Raw genomic sequence first — 22,205 nt, 5'->3', positions numbered from 1 at the left:
GAAGAAAGCATGGAGCGGGGCTCAGACACGCGGAGTCAGAAGGACGGTCGATTACAATGGCAGCTGTGAACGTCCCCGTCCTTCCCTGCAGTGGGGGGATGCCACCCGCCCCTCCTCCCTCAGGGGCTTTCATGAGATTCCAAATGGACCTTGCGCAGGGGGAGGCTTTGTACCCCAGCGAGGCACAGTGCCTGGTGTGTAGCCGCTGCTCAGTGAATATTGATGTCAGGAATTATCGGAAGGACACAAGCCAGGTGAGGGACTGGCAGGGTGTGGGATGGTGGGCAGTGGTTTCTGTCTGATTCACTTCCTGATGTCACCTGTACTCCTGGACTTTTGGTCCAAGTGAGGCCAACACAACATTGGTGGTAGGGGCTATGTAGTGAGATGGTGTGTGCATAAGGCAGAGATGGGGGAGATTCTTGGGGAAAAAAACTGGGAAAGGGAGTCCACTGGTCAGAAGAGAAAGGGGATGAAGTGGACATGCAGTACAGATGTTATGTTACGCATACATATACCACTGGCTTACTATTCTTCTGGGGCCAGACTCTGTAGTGAAATGACCTTATAACAAGGTCCTTCTGATAGTTGAGTAAGAAATTCTCCCAGAAAGGGTCTCAGAGTGCATGGGAGTTCCACAAGCTGTTGGCTGAATAGGCCTGTGATGTGTCTGTGTCTGGGCTCCTCAAGAGTGCGTTGACAGGGTGTGGCCGTGCACAAGCCCCTCTTCCCCCGTCCCCCAAGCTCTCCAGTTTGGCTAGTCTAGAAATGGGTCTTTTGTTCTCAAGAGACGCCCCTCCCCCACAATGTGTCCATGATGTGGCTTTCTGTGGTTGGCTTCCACTGCCTGGGGCCCCTCCCTGTCCCCATTCAGGGGGTCCTTGGTGAGCATTTGGCTCTTCCCCGGAGCTGGCTGCACCTCCCCGTCTGAGCAAAGGAAGAAGCTTTGCAGCATCCAAGACCCATTACCCACATGCCCTGCCTCCCTGCGTGATGGCAGTGGGCCAGGCCAGCGCTCTCTCCATCCCCAGAGGGCTCTGGTGCCAGGTTCAAGGCTGACTCACTGTCTTGTCTCCCAGCAAAGGCTGGCCCTGCCGGGAACCAGCTCCTGGCATTGAGGCCAGCAGTCTGGGCTGAAGCTGCCAGCGTGGGTGGCGGCTGGCTAGGGCAGTGCTGGGGGTGGTTGGCCAGAGGCTGCAGAAGACTTTAGGCATTTCTAGACCTGCCTTCAAATTGACTGATACCATCATCCTTGCCACTGCCGAACCTGTATCAGGAAGGGGGTCGACTGTACGCTCAGTATCTGTGGAGGAAACCAGGTGGGCTCTTCCATGAGAAACCCAGGTTTGTCACAGAGGGAGGACCCAAGGGCTTCCAGCAACAGGCAGCACGGTTTACCCAACGTGCACTCCTTCACGGCTTGGACTTGGACAGTCCCACTCCATTCTGGGAGGCCTTGCCTCAAGCACTTCCCAGAGCTGGCTGAGCACTGACCTCCCTCTCCCAGGAGAGCAGTTGTGGGGGAAAGCAGCCCCCAACCCCTGGCACACCCTGGGGGCCCTGCTGTGTTCCTCAGAGCATACATGGAGGTCACATATGGGTCATGGTGGTCCTGCTTCTGCTGCCATCAAGGGCAGCCTGGACAGTGCTGAGTCATATCACCTTGGAGGTGACTGGGGGCAGGGGTGGGGTGGGGGCAGCTGCTGTTCCTGTTTTTTTTTTTTTTTTAAGATTCTTTATTTATTCATGAGAGAGAGAGAGAGACAGAGACAGAGACAGAGACAGAGAGAGAGAGAGGCAGAGACATAGGCAGAGGGAGAAACAGGCTCCCTGCAGGAGCCCGATGTGGGTCCAGGATCATGCCCCGGGCCAAAGGCAGGTGCTAAACCGCTGAGCCACCCAGGGATCCCATTCCTGCTGCTTCTGACTCTGGTTGTTCTGAGCTGGGGTTTACACCAGGAAGAGAGAAAACTAAGACACAGGCCCAGAGTAGGTGTGATCAGGGGACCCCTACACTCTCTCCTTGGGCAGGGGCTCAGGCATTCAGGTGCTCTGGGGCTGTGGCTTCTTCAGCTAGGCAGGCCCACCCTGGTTTCTGGGATTCACAGCTCCCTGTTCATCACCCTCAACCCCGCCCTTGCCCCACCCCCTCCAGTTGCAAGCAATTTCCCAAAGGACGCAAAGCGGATGGTGATAAATGCCAGACACAGCATTTATTACCAGACTGCTTCCCAGCCCTGAGACCCTGGGCACCGGTCACTGATTCGGGCTGACGACCTCTGCCTTGGCCTGAGCAGGCACTGACCAACACTGTCTGGCGGGTACACGCGGTGCACGTGCACACAGTTGGGTCACCAGCTCTCTGGTTACCACTAGACCTTAGATCAGCCCTACCCTCCACTGCAGCTCCTGTAGACAGTCCCTCTGCTTGCAACAGGAGCTCACTTCTTCCCGAAGCAGTCCTGTGAGGTCTGGCTGGTCACAAAGTCCTTTTCCTGGAGGCCTTCCCGAGAGCAGTACTTGTCATGCTACCAACACTGAGACTTCACATCCCAACGGGCAGGGGCCCAAATCTCCAGACCTGGCAGCAAAGGTGGGTTTGTGCAGGCCTTGCCTGGCCCCTGGGTGGAGAAGGAACTCTCCAGGAGCAGCCAGAGATGCTGTCCAGAAGCCCCGGACCTGGCTCTCGTGTCTGTGGCCCCACCATCTCCCCAGCCTGCTCCATTCTCCACAGCAACTCCTGGAGATTTTTGTTTATTCCTTTCTCTGGCCCCAGAGGGTCCATGCATCCACCACACCACAGATCAGCTCATCTGTCCTTTTCTGCAAGTGACTGCCCCAGTCACATGGGTATCAATCACCACCTCCCTCTGCCCAGCACCCTGGCCTCAAGCCTGCAGCCTCACCAGGAACATAGCACTACCTCTTGGAGAGTCTTTCGGAGCTCCTGGCTGCGGAAGGCGTAGATGAAGGGGTCAATGATGGAGTTGCAGATGATGAGGGTGAGGAAGAGGTTGAAGTTCTGAAAGACGCAGCCACAGATGGGGTGTTGAGGGCAGAGGACCATGAGTGAGAGGTGCAAGAAGAAGGGGCCCCAGCAGAGAAAGAAAATGCCCAGCAGGATAGTGAGTGTGGCAGCGCCCTTGAGGCCAAAGCCCTGGTGGACGGAGTGCTGCCTCTTATGGAGCCGGGCAATACCTCGGGCGTGCTGGCAGGCGCGGGCAAGCATGTGGACGTACAGCACTGCCATGAGCACCAGCATGGCTACAAAGAAGCTGACAAGACAAAGCAGGACGGCCGTGTGACTGTAGTAGGCAATGAAGAGCGTGCTGGAGAGGACGCTAGCCACCCAGATAGCGGAGATGGCCCGCCACGCCCGCGGGAGTGTGACGATGCTGTGGTATCGCAGCGCGTAGAAGATGGAGAGGTAGCGGTCCACGGCAATGGCGCCCAGGAAGCAGAGGCTGGATACCATGGAACCACAGATGAGCACGTCAATGATGTCGTCCAGCTGCTGCACCACAGCAGCCTGAGCAGCCAAGGCGCCTGCCTCCGCCAGCAGCATGACGGCCGTCTCCAGCACATTGCTCACGCTCACCAGCAGGTCGGACACAGCCAGGCAACCGATGAAGTAATACATGGGCGAGTGCAGGTTGCGGTTCTTGGCAATGGCGGCCACCACCAGCACATTTTCCACAACGCTCACCAGCCCCAGGCTGAGGAACAGCCCGTCGGGAATGGACACCTCCAGGCACCGGGGCCCGGTCTGGTTGGCAGCCAGCTTGAAGTGAGGGGTGGCTGGGGAGGTGGCATTGAGAGAGCCCAGCAGCCTTCTCTGGGGGCCCTGCCCAGACATGGTCCCAGCAGGGAGCAGAGCAGGGTCCTCGCTCTCAGGTGTCTCGCTCAGCTCATGGTGCCACCAGCAGGGCCTGTCTGTCCTCCAGGGCCGCCCTCACATTTGCCCTCTCCCGGTCTGTACAAGTGTCAGCTCAGCCATGACCCAGCCAGAGAGTCCAGCTTCCTGACAGAGCAGTCGCTTCCCAGCCAGGACCCCAAGCTCCCTGACACCAACCCTCTAGTCTCTTTGGACCCCTCGACCCTCAGCCCACCTCCCCACCTCTTCCATGGAGGGGCAGTTGCTCAGGTTCAGACATACGTTTCTATCTTCTTGCTGCCTCATGGCGGCTCAGGGCTCCCGCTTTCCCAGGCCTGGAGGGGGCTGAGGTCCCACTCCAGAAAGAATGACGCCTTTCTCCACATCTTTAAAGGCTCCGGAGCCCCTCCTCCTGAGGGTGGCCACGTGATGGGCGTGCACCCTGGATGCATGCATCGGAGAGAACCCACTGCACCCTCCAGGCAGCACAAATGGCACCCAGGGCTATCCTGGCCCCAAGGACGTTGGACGCTGGGGCTCAGCTGGATGTGTGCCCCCTCACCTGGCTCCGCTCCCAGTGTCTGCCTATGTGGGGTCCCCTAAATATACTGCAAACCCACAGCAAACACCACCTCCTCTTGGGAACTGTCTGATCTCTGACCACCCACCTGATGCCACCCTGCCTAGATACAGTCACTGGCTGCTGACCACTCATCCCCAGCTTGAACCCCTAACTCCCTACCTCATGTTAGACACTAAGGGCAGTCCCTGCTCCTGAGGACCCCCACCCCCTTCACTGAGCCCTGCTGGAGGGCATCCTGGTCACGCACGTCAGGGTCAGGCCCTTGCTCTGCCTCATCCTACAGTGGGGGAAGGGGAGGACCCTGACAGCCGCCACTTCCTCTGCATAAGAAACCACTTCAAGGGCAGACCTCGGGTCTCCAGCCACATGGTGTACTGAGCAAGCCACAGGGAAGCTAAGAGTGGCCTGCGGGCACCTACTCCCAGCACTTTCTCACTAAAGACTGTGATTTCTCCTCTGAGGAGTGGAGGCTGGCAGGAGGGGGGGCGGAGATCTATTTGTTGGTAGGTGGAGAAAACCTGAGGCAACAAGAAAGACAAGGGCCTGGCTTGGTGGTGGTGGCAGAGATAGAGGTGAAGGTGGTGGAGATGGTGGTGGAGGTGATGGAGGTGGCAGGGGTGGTGCAGGAGACATAAGAGGAAGCTGGGAGGGTGGTTGCAGTGTCATCTGTGACATTCCTGTTCAAGCCCACTCTCTCATCCACTCTGATGCCAGCACACCCACACGTGTGATCACATAGTCATAACCACTCATAAATATCCCTTAAATCTGCATCGCTCAGCAAGGCAGCTTCCCCCCCTTGGACGGTGCTTCTTATTGAAGTACATCATACATAAAAGTACACGAACTGTAAATATGTAGGTTAGTGGATGTCCCAACCTTTACAGCCAGGAAAGCAGCATCCAGACCAAAAAATAAAATGTGAATTACCCGAGAACACCTAGGGCATCTGCTCACCCTGGGAGTCATTCCCTGACCATTGGTTCATTTTACCTATTTTACTTTTTTAATTTTTAAAAAACTTTAAAAAAAATTTTTTAAAAGATTTTATTTATTTATTCATTAGAGAGAGAGAGAGGGAGGGAGAGGCAGAGACACAGGCAGAGGGAGAAACAGGCTCCATGCTGGGAGCCCAACGTGGGACTCGATCTCGGGTCTCCAGGATCACACCCTGGGCTGAAGGCAGCGCTAAACTGCTGAGCCACCAGGGCTGCCCATTTTACCTATTTTAGAATTCAGGTTGTGCCTTTCTTTGCACTCAGATATCCTTGTGGTGTGTGTAGCGGTCTTCAAGAATACAGACCACACTGGGAATCTCCCGTCTGTTACAGACAGTACTTGCTGGCTGTTCCTGTCCCATCTTATGGTGGACATAGGCCAAGTGTGTCCACATGGTGACATGGAGTGGACTTGTTCCTCTGTTGCTGACAGGACATGAGCACCACCCCCGCCTCCCCCTATAGGAGATGAAGACAACCCACACCCACAGGCACCAGCCACAGGATAGGCCCACACACCGAGCTTCCCCTTCCAGCTTTTTGCCTTCTGTGGACTTGGCATCTTCCCATTCTGTTGTCCTGATGGGAGAACCCCAGAGGGAGCAAAGGGTCCTGGGACTAGCACCACAGCTGTCCATCACCAAGGACCACCTTCCCTCTAGAGGGGGCAGCCTCGCTCCCAGCTCCTGTGTCAGCACACTGCAGGGACGGTATTTCCAGCTCCATAAATGAGGCCTTTGAGACGGATGTGCTCCCCCCCCCACCCCGCCGCATGAGACTTCAAAGAGCGTGAGAACTGGATAGCCTCTTCCTGGTGAGGCCTCGAGACTCCCCATCTGGTTCTGATGTGCCCGTTGGGGACTTCTTGGGAGGAAGACACCCAACTTCGTGATTAGTTATGGTTATGAGGGAAATGTCTAAATGAAATCACAGATCATCTGAAGGCCAATTCTATCAACTTGATCTCTAGTGCTCCTGGGAGACACGGAGAAGGGCCAGGAGACAGGTGGTGGACATGAGCAGGTATCAACACGAGAAGATGGGCCTGACCCATCTGTGAGGAGGCTGAGAGAACAAGAGTCGCTCAGTGGCTGTCTCCAGTACCAAGAACAGTTGAGTGCCAGTTGCACACGAGGCCCGCAACATGGGAGCATTCAATGTGTAAATGACCTTCATGTGGGAGCTGGAGTGTAAATAGCCTCTCACTGCAGAGACCAGTGAGATACCAGTGTCTAGCCATGGCCACACCAGGAGGCCCTGCTTCCTTCATGGAGGTCCTCCCAGGGCCAGCCAGGAGACACAGCAGCCCTCCTACCCCACCCCCACCCCGGCAGCCATGTGGGGTATACAGCTGGCTCCTCCTGGATCTTGTCATCGTGGGATCTCAGGAAGATCCAGCCCAGAGCTGAGTCACCATGAAGTCTTTGAACTCAGTGAGGGGAACACCTTGTGTGCCCTACCTGTGGTGTCTGCCCTAAAGACCCTGAGGTAGGGCCTGACTTGGTGGGAAAGAGCATAAACTATTAGCAATCTGTCCACGGGCAGCAGGAGGCCCGGGAAGAGCCAATTCACCTTTGCCTGGACACTGGGTGGCAAGGCAAGCCTTCAGAGCAGATGTTTAGATTTGAGAAAGGTGGCTGTCTTTTCATCTCCATGGAAACAGAGCGACAAGTAATGACCTAACCCAAGCGTTTTAGCTGCGCACTGATGATTTAATAATCTCTTGGGACAGCAGGCCCAGAAGTGAGCAGTCTCACCAATCTGGGCCCAGCCTCTCTTTGCCTATCTCTAGGGCACTGGCTCTTCATTTTGAGGGTCAGCAACTCCTTTTTTTTTTTTTTTTTTTGAGGGTCAGCAACTCCTGACTGTAAAATGGCTGCTGTAGCTCCGGATATCACAATCCCATCTGGTTGTATTTAAGGCTGGAAGATGCAGAGTACCAAGTTCTTGCTTGCCTGTCATTATCAGAGGACCAACCCCTTTCTGGGGGAACCCAGTAGACTCCTATCCTGTTGGCTGAAGCTTATCGCAGGATACCCTAGTGGGAGACATGTAGATCTAGGATAGTCTGGGATTATCTCAATCATACCCAATCCCACCCAGCAAATCCAGTTATGGTGACAAGGAATTAAGCATGGGTAGTAACTGACCAACATCAACATATCTGCAGGGCACCGTTCTTACCATGGGCGTTCAGAGCAGAGGCTTCTGTTAACTCCCAGATGCTGGGAGTTCCCTAGCTGGGAACTTCGGACAGGATAACTTAACAGATCTCCCCCAACAGGTGATTCCATGTCACTGTCTAGAATGCTGTGTGGGACCTCCTGGGAGAAGGGCCTCTATACCAATGCTCAGCAGAACTGATCTTGGCCCAGAGCATGTAAGCAGCATGTGCTCCCTCCCTCCCAGCTGTGGGCTACCTATAGGGATGGAGGTCAGGGCAGGGAGGGCATCCGACAGACTGGCAGGGCTGTGTGGTACTGAGCTGTCAAGTAGGCCAGGACTTGCCCCAGGTGATGAGCCCTCCTCCATGCTCTATTCACCTCACTGCTCTCCCCCTCCCCCATCAAATGCACCCTAACCCCTGCTACACACACTCCCCAGAGCTGGCAGGACATCCTTTCCAAGGTCCACCTCTCAGCCTCCCTCCAGCTCCCTCTAACTCCTGCCCTGAAGTTTCCCGATAAAATCACTGGGATTCTGCATTGGTGTGATGCCCCGGCCAAGGACTCCAGTGTCAGCACCCCCTGCCCCTGGCCAGCCTGTTCCAAGTTCCCAATGGAAGCATGTCTCTGTGTTCTCAGCAGAAATGTTGCACTGGAAACCAGTGGGGCCTTCTCTACTCTGTGCCCCAAAATATGGGGGGCAGGGTGGCCATGGAGAGAGTTCACATGCGGCTTGGGCTTGGCTGTGTGTGACTGTGGGTCATGTCCTCTCCTGGGACAGCTCAGGGGCTATGCAGATCCAGCACCCACCTGCCTCACATTGGGCAGGAACTCCAGCCCCAGGAAAGAAGAGCTCATGCTGCACGGAGCGTAACCCATTCACATTTATAGGAGACACAAAGGAGGCAAGCGGACAACACAGCATTTCTACTTCAGGGAACTGGTCAATTCCGACCAGAACAGCAATCAGGAACATAATTGTACAGCGTTGGGGCGTGGCATCTACGCGGGCTCAGTCCCACTCCCCATCCCCCTCGGGGTTGTCCTCGCGAGCTGCCTCCACGTCGTGGAAGTGGAAGTTGGCCATCATGTCTCGTACGGCCAGCATCAGCCTGTTCAAGCCTTGGTTGTGGTTCAGACCCCCAGCCCCTCCATCCTCCAGCCTCTCCCCCTGCAGCAATGAGACTCGTCTGAGCAGGGGTTGTCCTGGGCTCTGAGGCCCACTGCTCCCAACCCAGCTGGCCTAGGACCCTGTCAGGAAGAAGCTCCTAACCCAAACATGTGACTGACAAGGCCAGGCCCCAGAGCGGGGCCAAGGTGGCGGTTACAGTTTCAGGGAGGGATGTCCCAGTCTCCTGAGCAGGCTGCTGGAGTCAGTAAAGCCTCTAGACATGCACAGCCCACAGCCCTCCATGAACCCATGTGGCAGAGAGGGGCCAAGACATGCTCACATACCTCCATGGTGTAATTAGGCAACAGGGACCGGAAGAAGAGTGCAATTGTGTTTCCATGGCTGACGGGACTCAGCCTGAAAAAGGAGGGAAGAAGGTCAGGAAGCACACAGTACACTCTGCCCTTGGCAGCGGGGATATACCCACCACCGCAACCCAAGCAGCAGCTGGGCACCAGCTCAGGCCTCAGGGAAGGCCTTCCAGAGGGGGCGGGTCCTTGCAGACCTGGCCGGCTGAGCTGAGCAGACAGCAGAGGGTCACCTGCCATGGCACAGTGGCTTGCTTTTGAGAAAAGCCATGCACGGGTGCAAAGGGGTCATGTGAAGAGAAGATGTGTGTGCTGGGGAGGACCCTCCTGGTAGGACTTGGTGCTGCAGCCCAGCTCCACTGAACATTTTTTTAAGATTTTTTTTTTTTTTTTTTTTTTAAATTCATGAGAGAGACAGAAAGAGAGGCAGAGACACAGGCAGAGGGAGAAGCAGGCTCCATGCAGAGGCCAATGTGGGACTCGATCCTGGGTCTCCAGGATCATGCCCTGGGCTGAAGGTGGCGCTAAACCACTGAGCCACCTGGGCTGCCCTCCATTGGACATTTAAGGACCGATGGCCTCGGGTTGGCAAAGCCCTTTAACCACTCCTCAGGGCTAAATGTCCAGCAAGTTAGCTTTTTGTGTGAACCTAACAACATTAAAAATTCATGTCCCCTTAATCATTCTGAGAATTTAACTGGGCACTGGTTCCCCAGAAGCACTCAGTCCAATTTTTAGAATGTAATTCAGTTAAGAAAAAGTCCTTTATCCTAAATAATGTGCTCTGAGAGGTCTGAAAAGCATACTTTTTTGAAACGGGAAAATCTGCCTATGACTTTCAGATCTACAGTGTGGTGCTAACAGCCTCATGGTAAGGAAATCACTTAGCTTTTAAGGCTAGAAGAAAAGAAAAAAAGCAGCTTTCCCATGATCCAAGGCTAAACGCCATCCACAAATCCGCTGGAGACTTGGCTCTGCTGTGCCCTTACTATAGCTCTTCTGGCTTGGCCACACGGGCTCCTTTCAGTTCTTGGAATATGCTCTCCTTGTGCTGTGTTTCTTATACAGGGCCTTTGCACATGCTGACTCTTCTGGAATACCAGCATTCTCTCCCTCTTTCCTTGGCAAAGATATTATTCCTTCATACTTCAATGACCGTGGCTTCCTCTCAGAATCATATGTACCAGCAGTTTCTTTTTTTTTTAAAGTACCAGCAGTTTCTTAATGCAGTTTTGATCTTACATTAATTTCTAGATTCTATAATGAATATATCTCCCCACTGTACTGCATATTCCATGAGGGTAGAGGTTGTGTCTTACTCACTTCACAGTGTTACCTCCAACATCTGCTCTAGAATCTGATCGAAAAAGGCTCCTACATCGCGTAAGCGCAAGAACATAGCCAAGAAAAGCTTGCCCATGACCCCAAAGCACAATGTCCTCGGAGGGCTTGTGTCTGCAGAAGGCTGGGAGTCCCAGTGAGCCCTCAAGCACTGACTCAGAGCTATACAAGCAAAGGCACAAAGCGGGAGATGGAGAGGTACCTCTCTGGTCTCACGTAGGAGTAGATGGTGTCCAAAGGAGGCAGAGGGTCGAACCCCATCACAGACTGCGTGGTCACATCCTTCAGAAAGGGAAACAGAACCGTCGTGAGCCCTGGCCTTCCCCCAGCAGACTTTCAGGTGATCCCAGCCTGGACTGGCTTTTCTGCGAGGAGTCCCGTCAGTCTGATAGAAGTGGTCCTTGGTTGCGAGGCTGTGTCTACTGTACTGAGAAACTGGGTGAAGGAGTGGGGGACAGCCTTTCTTCCACCAGGACACTCACTCTGCCCCACTCAGATGGCCCATGTGCAGTAGGGAAGGAAGAAAATTTCGTGATCTCCTGTGCCAGCATCTCACATGTCAGTGCTCTAAGCCACTGGCTCCAGGGCCCCCACAGCGGCTGGGCCAGTCAGGAGCACAATCCCACCTCTCAAAACCCCAGGTGTGAGGGGAGGGGCCCCAAATGTTACAAAGCTCCCTTACCGGGGGGAGGGCAGCAACAGCTTCCTTGACCTCGGACAGGACCACGTGGCGGTGGATATTTCTGGGCGCACGCTGGTAGAGCACCTTCCGTCTAGAGCCCAGAGAAAAGGGGCAGCACATGGACGAGAGCCACCCCGGCCCTGATGCCACATGTGAGACAGCCACCCCGAGCAGATGGGCATCAGGCTAACCACTGCCCTGTCACCTCCAGGCCCACCTGCTCTCACACGCTTCCACTGCAGGGTCTCCAGAGTCCACCGCCTGCAGAACCTCACGAACGTTCTCCTCCAGCCAGCTCATGGTGGCGGGCTCCTTCCAGAGGAAGTGTGACCTTCCGAGGTACAGGCTCACCAGCTGGCTCAGGGCAGGGGGCTGGCTGTGGGAGAGTGGGGCCTGTAAGCAGAGCCCGCTAGGGCACGGCCTCCATGCACCCACCTGCACCTGTGGGGAGCGTGCGGGCCTGTCCAGCAGCCTGGGACCAGAGGAGGTGGCACAGAGGGGCTGCTGAACTGGGATGTGCCAGTGCCCAGTGGTGGGACACTTTAGTATTTGCTTCCATAGAAAGACATGTATTTTAATAAATATGAGGTCTTCAATAGAAACAGAAGATGGAAAAACAACGTGCATGTCTGCTCACACACAAAAATAGGCAGGAACCATGATGGTTTATGAACAGGGTCTGAAAGCAGCTGGTTCCCACACTGTATGTTTTCCTTTATTTTTTTGTAAGACACCTAGTAAGGTAGTCCATGCACATACAGACGTGTGACCACACTAATGACTGTACCGATGCTAATTCCAGCCTACAGGTGCCAGCACAGTGGGCCCCACACCCTGTCCACTCCCCTCCTCAGGAAGGTTGGTGCTTTGGGCTGTGGGCTGTTTACACGCTGGCCAGCTCGGTGTCTAACCAGGAGGCAATGCCCCATGTAGACATGGCACACAGCCCTCCTCAGTGGGAGAAGAGTCTGGCCACAAAGGTCACCTGCAGAGAGCACCTGGCAAGACCCTCCTGGTGGGAGGAGAGAGCAGTGACAGCCAGCCTCATGAAAATGGTTCCCGGGCTCTGCTCCTAGGGGCACCCCCATGACCCACACGTGGGCGGGCACTGTCCTCTTGGGGCCCATCCCAGTCTTTACCTTATCTCAGCATCCGGTCCAAAGAAGCGGTGAGTGGCGACAGCGGCATCTGGCCGCACGCTGCAGTACTCAAGCAAAGGTAGGAGGACTGCAGGAGGAAGCAGGGGCCCCCAAAGGCAGGGTGACACCGGGGTGAGGCCAGGGCACCCACGCCAGCCCCCAAGGGGCCTCTGCCACCTTGGAGGGGGTTGTCTGTCCTGCTGCCTCCCAGCAGCCCCATCTGCATCGGAGGGGTCGCACCCATGACCCCCCCAAGCACGCGCACAAGGCGTTCCAACCACTGAGATCACACACATTCCACCTACAGGCTCACGGGGTTCAGGCCTTGGGCAGAGACAGGCTCTGAGCAGCTGCAGCTTCCCCATAGTCATAGCACCCGGAGAACCCTATCGTCTGAGGGACTTTCCAGGGCAGCTCAGTGTGCAGGAGGACCACCCCAGGCTGTATGAAAACACCACAGGCAGCTCTGTGTGTGCACAGAATGGGGGTCGAGCCCAGATGTACCAGCAGATACTGAACACGCTGTAGGGTAGGAACCCTGAGTGACATGGGCCTCAGCCCTGCCCTGGCTGCCTCCTCAGACCTCCACCACCCTTGTCTACATGCTCAGCTCTGTTTTCTCCCTAGCACTTAGCACCACCTCATCTACTATCCTTCTCATCTCATTCCCTGGTCTGCCTCCCTGCCCTAGGATGTGAGCCCTAAAGTAGGGATCTTGGTTGCCTCCTCTGCCTGGCCAGGGATGCAACAGGCTCATGGGGGCGAGGGATAGGGGGGCATGTGAGGATGGTGCACATAAGTCACATAGCCTATCCCGGGCACATACTCCTCTGTGAAACTGCAAGTGGTAAGAGGACCCAAGTCCACCAGTTCCCTGATGTAGCAGCAGGCTCTTCTCTGATCTCGTTAGCACTGAGATCAGCCCACAGGACTCCATCTCCACGAGGACACCAGCCTCCAGGGAGCACAGGGATGCTTGGAAGGGCCTCTGTGCAATCCCAGGACAACCTGGCCTCTAAGTTCTTCAACTCAGTGAGAAATAGGATTTGAGGATGAGAATATAATGCCTAGTTTGCAGACTGGGTCCCTCCTGCACAGTTCTGCTAACATCTAGCAGCTCATATCCCTCTCTCTAGAAAACACTCCATCTTCAGATGGAGTTTTTCTTAAACAGTCAATATTAAAACACCTTTTAGTTATCCTAAAACCCTGAGACACTTGGACAGCAAAGTCAGTTCTGATTCATTTTCAGCTTTCAAACCATGACTACGTGTGTGCGGGGGGGCCCACCCATGTCTGCAGGGGCTGCTAGGATGTACCAACCTCCAGGGAACATGGTGAGTGCCTGTCGGATCAGGAGAGAGGCCTGCTCCCTTGCAGAGTTGAGCTCCTGCTCAGGGAGGTCTGCTTGCTGACTCAGCAGGAAATAGGCCAATGGCACAGAGAAGGCGAAATTTGGGAGCTGAGACAGGTTCCGATGAGCCTTCAAAGATGGAGAAACAAAGTCTGGAGTTTTGACACAGCAAAGACAAATGATGCACAATTCACAGACACTCTGAAGTCACTCAAGGAGCCCCTGTGATGAGCAAACAAGTGTTCTGTTGGCATAAAAATCACTTCATGGTGCATCTGGAGGCTTTCTATTGGCAGGAGACAAGTCAAAAGGCTCTGGAGCAGGGTTTGGGGGTAGGGGGTTGTGGAGAATTGACAGGGAAGAGTGGAAGGACCTGGGGCAGGCAAAGTTGGGTGGGGTCACAGAAAGGCACCCAACCTCAGGCTGCAGTTCACACTGGAGAACTCAGAAAGTCTGGTTGGCAATGAGGACCATCCCTGCTCTTGCCAGGACCTCATCAACATCAGCTGACATGGCCGAGCACTCAGCTTGCCTTTTTCTGTGTGTATGTAACAAACGACATGCCATGTTTTCTCCACTGAAGTGGAGCTGTGGCCTACACAGTTATGGAACCTTACAGGCTACCACAACATTCTTCTGCAGACCCACTGTGGAGGGAGGGGGTGCTCCCTGCAGCTGCATTCTGGAGGCTCCAGGAACTTCTGTAAACTAGGTCCCAGAAGCGGGACTCCTCAGCAAATCAGCCAAGTCACAGTCCAAAATGATTTATGTAGGTGACCTCTCCATGTGGTTGGACTTCTTTCATTTCTCAATTACACAAAAAGATAACAAATTGCTATTTCTCTACCCACCACCCCCACCCCACTGGAGGTGGTCAGGTTCACACACACTCAAGAGGGCACCATCTAACAGGAACACACATTTCCTAGCAGCTGAATTAAAAAGAAAACAGATAAAACAAATGTTACTACTGTGACATTTAACCCAAATAACTAAAATAGCATCACTTCAAAGGCAAGCATTATGAAGATCACTAATGACTCTTTTCTATGCCTAGTCTAAGCCTCAGTATCACTGGAGGCAGACCCCACCTGCATGTGTCCACATGAACCCACCCAGCACACAAGCTCCCGAATGTGCATCATTCCCTATGGTCCATCCCCATCCCCACCCCCAGCAGCTGGTGTGCGCACATATGAGCAGGGAGCAAGGAAGGAGCATATGGATCTGCCCAGACCCTCTCCATGGTGTTGCAGGACTGCCCTGGAGCGCACAGACTCTGGCCTAAGACAAGAGAGGGAGACTCGGCCCCATGTGACATCATGTTCACACCCACCTCCCATTCCTGGAAGAGGCGGATCAGGTACTCGTAGTTGCGTGCCCGTAAGGCCAGGTGATCGATGAGCAGCAGCATGCACAGGGGGTCCTCATCAGGCTCCAGGCTTCCAGAGGCAGCAAACAGGCAGAGGGAGACAAAGTGCAGAGTGGGCTGGTGTGGACATCTGCTAGCTTGAGGCCACAGACGACACACAGGTGGCAGTGATGGGCGCTTACCTCAAGATGAGCTTGCAGAACTCCAGCGCAGTGCGTGGGCAGCCTCGCTTCTCCAGGAAGCTCATCTGCTTGTAGAGGGCCAGGTAGAAGCTCCTAGATCCAAGACAGTTCCTCGTGAATGAGAGCAGCAGCAGGCACAGAGCCGCACTGCCTGGAAGCCTCGTCCAGCACCGAGTCCACCCTCTGCTCACTGGCTGCGCCGGCACTTCCTGTGTGGCCTAATCACCGTGAATGTTCGCGAGTGTCCCCCTGTGTCTGCAGAGAAGGCGATGCTCTGCTTGTTGTTTGCAGTTATATGTGTATCCATGTAGAGAAAAACAAACTTAGCGTTCTTCCTTTACTGTTTATAATTTCAGAGAACAGAGTCCACATCTCCTACTGTAATTACCATCTGAATTTACCCTCAAATCTCAGTAGCTGCCAGTGGCACTGCAGCTAGATGCATCAAGTTTGTGACTTGAATCATCCTGGTGGACTATTATTTTTATCAATGACCACCAACTCTGCTAGTGCCTACAGATGCTGGTATTTTATAACCTATCTCCAATAATGAAAAATTTAATTGGAGAGACAAAACAAACACAAAAAACCCCAGACAATCTGTGCTGGGTGCGAGCGGGGGGTGATGGTCAAGAAGTCCTGGGTTCCAGGCTGACTGACAAGGTGTGGAGAATATCCAGTGCTGGAGATGACCAAGGACACTTGAGGCCAGAAGTGGGTGAGCAGGGCACCGGGACCAAGGATGCCGCCCCACCGCCCGGGGGGGCCGTGAAGGCCAGGCTGAGGGCAGGAATCCAGTGGGTAAGACTGTTCAGGCCTCCATTAGTGAAGGCTGGTGCCAGAGTGGGGCTCTGGGGCAGGAGGTGCATCTGTGAGAACAGAACATCAAGCAAGTATGACCGCTCAGGTGCAGGTGCAGGGAACAGGATCAGGCTGAGTTCAAGTAGCTCAATGATTTAGGAATTGGCATGTTTGGCTCCCACTAAGCATTCCAGAGTATTCTAAACTCACAGGGCACAGATCCTTTTGTCCATACGTACAAGTAAACACAACTACAGACCCTATCATAATGAAGTGGCTTGTCAGACTCACTTCTAACAAGGGCAAAGGGAACACCAGGCTTGCCCCATCCATCTGTCCTTGAACTCAGCCCTCCTGCATTCAAGTTGTAAACACAACACAAGATGCCCTTGTGTGAGCTAGTGGGCAGGACATATCGGGGACAGTCCCCTGCCACCTGCTTCAATGACACCTATATAGGCACTCACATAGTGTGACAGCTTGGACACACCTTGACACACCTGTCATCCATGAAACCCACCTGTTCTCAGGTCTGCGGTAATCCAGCCGGCAGGTCCCGCTGGTGAGGCTGAACAAGGGGTGGAAGGCACACTCCATGCTGTACAGCGCTCTCTCTGAGGGCCACACAAACACCAGGGGAAGGTGTCATGGCCACTGTGGATGCAACCCTATCCCCCTACGGCTCACAAAGAAAGCTCTCAAAGGAAGAAGGTAACATAGTGAGGATTTTGAAAGTGCCACAAACACATGGCCTCACAAAACCCACATACACATGTCCACAGCAGCTCATTCACGTGATCCAAGATGTGGAAACCATCTAAGTGTCCCCCAAGTGCTTGCAGATAAACAAAATATGGTCTGTCCACACTAAAGAGTATCAGGTAGCCGTGAAAGGAGTGACCCTTGAAGACATTGTGGTAAATTACAGAAGCCAGGTAGACGTGTCACAGGAATCCACTGACAGGAAATGTCCATAACAGGCAAATACAAAGAAACAGGAAGCAGACTTGGGGTTGCCAGGGGCTGGAGGTAGGGAGGTCTCAGGTTATGGGCAGGGATTCTTTTGTAAGTTAACAAATTTCCTAGATTTGGTGGTGATGTAACTGTACAACTCTGACAATAAACTAAACACCAATGTATCAATTGTATGCTCTTAACAGCAAAGTTATATAATATATGAATCGTATCCAAAAGGGGAACCTAAGCATCAGACTCTTGGTTTTAGCTCAGGTCATGATCTCAGTCAGGGTCATGAGATTGAGCCCCGAGTGGGCCCAGTACAGAGCCTGCTTGAGATTCTCTCTTTTCCTCTGCCCCTCCCCCCACCTCTCTCTCCCCCTTCCTCTCAAAAAAAAAAAAAAAAAAAAAAGTCCTGGCAAACCCCTGTGTACCTGCTGTCACCTTACAAGGCAGCACCTATCCTCCTCCAGCAGAGCTGTGCGTGGGTTCCGAGGCACAGCAGGGTGGCGGGCCCATGGAGGCTCTTACCTACGAGGTCTCGGGCCATCTCCTGATCCTCCTGAAAGCGGCAGGCATCACTGAGCTGCAGAAGTGAGTCAACGTGGTATGGGCTAGTCTGGAGCAGAACCTGGGAGGAAAGAGGGACAATGGATGGGGCTGGTGGAGGCCCCTGGACAGTAGGCAGCAAAGTACCAGCCCTAGGCAGGGCTTTCCTTCCTTCAGTCATTTAAACCTTGGGAAAGTGTCACAAAGGGTGACACCCACAATACCCTCACCTCAAACTAAGCTCATCACCACTGCTCAGATGAGTCACTGACCACCCCTGTGGTGGGATCTCCACCTTCACCCTCTACCACCACTCCCCCAAACGAACAGCCCTTGGGAGAGGCGGCAAGTCCTGAGAAGCACCTTGCCATGGCCCCCAGCCCCCATGACCCAGGCACACAGTGAGGGTCAGAGGAACAAGAAAGAAAGGACAAGGACAACTTTGGGTTGAGCGACCACAGGCTGGGATGCAGGCCTAGAGCAGCCTGGATAACTGAGGAGAGGGTGCAGGCTGGTGAGAACTCTCTAGGGGACACACGCACCACAATGTTGTTGGGCTCCATGGACTCCACGGCAGCCAGGAACTTGTGCTGAGTCTGCTGGTACTCCTCACTATGCTCAAATGCAAAGGAGGACAGGCCTTTCTTGGACTCCAGCAGGCGCATTGACAGACCTGAGGAGAGTGCAGCATCAGTTTTCCTGATGAGGAGTCTCTGTGCATATTTGACATGAGTCCCCATCAGTGTCTCCTTTTCCAGGGTGCCTGGGGCTGACTGCTCGTGGCTTGGTCCACATGAGCACCACATTCTGCCTACATTTTTCCTATGAAGGTGTTTCTTCCCCCATGGGTGTGCCTGGATCATCACCATCCCAGGACAATAGAGGTGAGGACACACATGGCGCCATCCGCCTCTCATCTGGCTAGGCTTAAACACTGGGCAGAGCCCAGACCCAGGTGGGCATGGGAGATCATGCAGGGCTGCATCCAGGCATCCATGGTGATGGTGATCTATAACCACGAGTGAAAGTCTTTTCTCCTTGTACCAGATTCTTCTGAGGAAACTTCAGGAACTTCATGAAATAGGTGAGTGGTTCCAGGCTACCCTCCTGACAGCCCCACCAAAAGCCAAGGCCTGCAGCACTACAGAACTGAGAAGCCCTCATTTGCCCTGGCTCAGGGGCCTCTGGGAAGCAAAGCAGGGGCGAAAGACGAGCGGAAACAAGACACCCACCAGAACCTAGGGCTTCCCATGTCCTCACTACCAGCAAGAGGGAACCACACAGAACCCCACAAACATGGGGGCAGGGCGGGGTCATCACATGCTTCCGTCATGGTGGGGGCCCCTGCCTCTACCCTTGGTCCCACCCCAGTCGGGCCCCACGATCCAAGGGTTCTCAGACGCCAAGTGCCTCTAATGGGGCATTTACTCCACACCCCAAACCTTTCTGCACTGTTGCTGTTTTTCTGTAAATTATTTGTACTTACTAACTGGCAACAAAATATAAAATATCACACTTGAAAAATGAAGTTGGTTGCTTCCTATGAGACAGTATCCACAGGAAAAAAGAAAAAAGCTGCATGAAAACGTACTTGAGAAAACATGCAGCTGGTGTGGGGGGCGGGAGAGGGGAGTCCTCTGTCCTCCCCGGCACATTGGCTCTGCATAAACCACGCAGTCCCTCACCTGGTTTGGTGTACCGTGGCCAGGTGCTCTTAGGGGTCGTCAGCCATGTACACTTGGGGTACACACGCTGCCTCTGCCTTGGCCTAGGAAGAAAAGACATGGTCACAGCTTCACCTTCACTGCTTGATCTCTGCAGGGACTATGGAAACAAAACTGTGGGGAAGAGAAGGGAGGGGATGAGTGGTGGTACTTCCACCAGCGTGACCAGGACAGAAAGCAAATGGTGTCAACAACACAACAGAACCATTGCCAGAAAAAAAAAAAAAAAAGGAACAATTGCCAGACAAAACTAGAAACTATGTAATCTAAATAACCAAACCACCAGAGAAAGAAAAAAAAACCAGCAAATTTACAGTCCAGCAAAATGGCAGGAAATACAGATAAAAAGGAAACAAAAATTGAAAACCAAAAATAAAGACCAGGAGGAGAGCAAATGTGTAGGGGCCCTGCGGACTCAAGTGAGCTGGCTTCCCTGTGGGCCAGGCTGCACAAATGCGATGCCAGCTGAGCAAAGAGGATGAAGGGCAGGTCTGTCATAAGGTGGGTCCTCTCCCCTGTCTCAAGACACCACTATTTTATTTTATTTTATTTATTTTATTTTATTTTATTTTCATTTCATTTATTTTATTTTATTTATTTTATTTACTTTATTTTATTTTATTTATTTTATTTACTTTATTTTATTTTATTTATTTTTTATTATTTCTGATAGTCACACAGAGAGAGAGAGAGGCAGAGACACAGGCAGAGGGAGAAGCAGGCTCCATGCACCGGGAGCCCGACGTGGGATTTGATCCCGGGTCTCCAAGAGACACCACCAATTTAACAACACATTTTGAAAAGAGAAGAACGGTAACCATGAAGAGAACTGGCAGGGTCTATCAGTACACTGACGTCAATACACTTCTGAGTGATAACTAGTAAGACAGAGGCACAAGTGGGCAGCAGAGGAGGGAGGTCCATCTCCTGAGATGCTGTGCATGAACTGCTCTTTCCCCTCAGCCATGTGCTCCACCTCTGTGATCCAGGAGTCTCTGCCACAGGTGCCACATCACCCTCTGAAAGCTGTGGTTGCAAAGAAGGGTTTCTGTGCCATCACTGATGCTTTGTTTCTTAAGCTGAGTAACAGACATGTGTACATGTGTACATTCTTCTTTATACTTTCTTGATAATCTGAACCACTGCATTAAGAAAAAATATTCGGGATGCCTAGGAGTCTCGGTGATTGAGCAGCTGGCTCAGGTCATGATCCTGGGGTCCTGAGATGGAGTACCACATCAGGCTCCCCAACAGGGAGCCTGCTTCTCCCTCTGCCTATGTCTCTGCCTCTCTCTCTGTGTTTCTCATGAATAAATAAATTAAATTAAAAAAAAAAAAAAGGGCAGCCCTGGTGGCGCAGCGGTTTAGTGCCGCCTGCAGCCCAGGGCATGATCCTGGAGACCCTGGACTGAGTCCCAAGTCAGGCTCTCTGCATGGAGCCTGCTTCTCCCTCTGCCTGAGTCTCTGCCCCTCTCTCTCTCTCTCTCTCTCTCTCTCTCTGCATCTCTATGAATTAATAAATAAAATATTTAAAAAAAAAAAAAGAAAAAGAAAGAAAACTTGAGTAAGACTCTGGCCTGTTTTAGGAACAGGATAAAAAAGTGTATTTCTTTTCCAACAAGAAGGCAAAACTGCAGGAGAAAACACATGGTAAAAAAAAACAAAAAACAAAACAAAACAAAAAAACACATGGTACCTGAAAACCATGGCCAAAATCTGAAGAAAACTCATTTTTCCCTCTTAAAGTTTGAGCTGCTAGCCCTGAAACTTTAGCCAGATTTTTGCTTCTCAATCAGCAACAAAACCAACATGAAGTTTAGATTCTGGGATAAGTTTGATCTTTGTCAGTTTAACAGTTCTTAATGGTTAGCACCACATGGTAGACACAGTGAGAAATGCTCAGAGCATGAGAGTCTGTTTGCAGGACTTTCTGTAGGAGGTGGGGGTGTTCAAGCTTTCTGGACGCTCCAGTACAGAGTCCAGTTCTGACCGGGAGCTTGGTAGCATATAAAAAGGAAAATTGGATGTTCAGACTTGTGTGATCTAAGGAACCCCAGGGCTAGCCCAGCCCTGCAATAAGCTGTCCATAAAGACCATACAGAATACAGGGAGGTGGCGGGAGGAAGCACTGAGGAGGGCAGAAATGAGCAGAGCAGCTGGAGGATGAGCATGCCCAGTATTTGTGTCATGGAGACTATCAGAGAAAGCCGAGCACATGACATCTGCAGATTCTGAAGCAGCCACCAGGAAGGACAACCAGAAAACACACTAAGTCTATCTTCGTGCAGGCTAACGAATGAAGGAGACAGGGAACCGTGGCTTCTCAGGGAAGCCTTTGGTGGGACTTAGTTTCTTTTTTTTCTTTTTCTTTTTTTTTTTTTAAGACTTTATTTATTCGTGAGAGACACAGAGAGAGGCAGAGACACAGGTAGAGGGGGAGAAGCAGGCTCCCTGCAGGGAGCCGGATGTGGGACTCGATCTCTGAACCGGGACCAGGCCCTGAGCTGAAGACAGACACTCACTCAACCGCTGAGCCACCCAGGTGTCCCGGTGGGACTTAGTTTTAAGGAAATCAATATTCTAGAAGTAAAATAGTACTAGAAAAATAAATATAATTACTATGAACTATGATTTGCACAGAAACAAGACAAGGCAGAAGTGTGAAGCGATGGCAAAGGTGGGCCAAGCAGAAGCAAACAAGTGGAGCTGGTGAGGACAGGCACAACGTCCAGCCCAGGATAGTGACCCAGAGGAATTTTTTTTTTTTTAAAGATTTCATTTATTTACTCATAGAGACAGAGAGAGAGAGAGGCAGAGACACAGGCAGAGGGAGAAGCAGGCTCCATGCAGAGAGCCCGACGTGGGACTTGATCCAGTGTCTCCAGGATCATGCCCTGGGCTGCAGGCGGCGCCAAACCACTGCGCCACCAGGGCTACCCCAGAGGAATGTTTTATTTTTTATTTTTTTTATTTTTTTTTAATTTTTTTTTCTTTATTTATGATAG

General features: G+C 52.8%; 2 protein-coding genes across 2 annotated transcripts in view; both read right to left on the bottom strand.

The window, feature by feature from the left end:
• Positions 1 to 2,206: 2,206 nt before the first annotated feature.
• MC1R (melanocortin 1 receptor) lies at positions 2,207 to 4,296 on the bottom strand. Its single transcript, XM_055307163.1, has one exon. It carries the CDS (start codon positions 3,854 to 3,856, stop codon positions 2,903 to 2,905), a length of 954 nt encoding a protein of 317 aa, XP_055163138.1. The 5' UTR covers positions 3,857 to 4,296; the 3' UTR covers positions 2,207 to 2,902.
• Positions 4,297 to 8,486: 4,190 nt separating this feature from the next.
• TCF25 (transcription factor 25) overlaps positions 8,487 to 22,205 on the bottom strand; it is a 32,701-nt gene continuing 18,982 nt past the window's right edge. Inside the window, exons 6-18 of the mRNA XM_055305716.1 lie at positions 19,162 to 19,244; positions 18,019 to 18,149; positions 17,459 to 17,558; positions 16,491 to 16,584; positions 15,170 to 15,262; positions 14,952 to 15,057; positions 13,585 to 13,744; positions 12,262 to 12,349; positions 11,340 to 11,498; positions 11,123 to 11,213; positions 10,643 to 10,722; positions 9,076 to 9,148; positions 8,487 to 8,791 (exon numbers count right to left, since the gene is read on the bottom strand). Of these exons, the coding sequence (XP_055161691.1) occupies positions 8,633 to 8,791; positions 9,076 to 9,148; positions 10,643 to 10,722; positions 11,123 to 11,213; positions 11,340 to 11,498; positions 12,262 to 12,349; positions 13,585 to 13,744; positions 14,952 to 15,057; positions 15,170 to 15,262; positions 16,491 to 16,584; positions 17,459 to 17,558; positions 18,019 to 18,149; positions 19,162 to 19,244 (1,417 nt within the window). The 3' untranslated portion in view covers positions 8,487 to 8,632. The remainder of the gene's footprint in view (positions 8,792 to 9,075; positions 9,149 to 10,642; positions 10,723 to 11,122; positions 11,214 to 11,339; positions 11,499 to 12,261; positions 12,350 to 13,584; positions 13,745 to 14,951; positions 15,058 to 15,169; positions 15,263 to 16,490; positions 16,585 to 17,458; positions 17,559 to 18,018; positions 18,150 to 19,161; positions 19,245 to 22,205) is intronic.

This window comes from Nyctereutes procyonoides, unplaced genomic scaffold (assembly GCF_905146905.1).
Source record: "Nyctereutes procyonoides isolate TBG_1078 unplaced genomic scaffold, NYPRO_anot_genome, whole genome shotgun sequence".
NCBI classification, from domain to species: domain Eukaryota; kingdom Metazoa; phylum Chordata; class Mammalia; order Carnivora; family Canidae; genus Nyctereutes; species Nyctereutes procyonoides.
The sequence above is the reverse complement of the archived record's forward strand: the minus strand, read 5'-3'. Positions and strand labels throughout refer to the sequence as shown.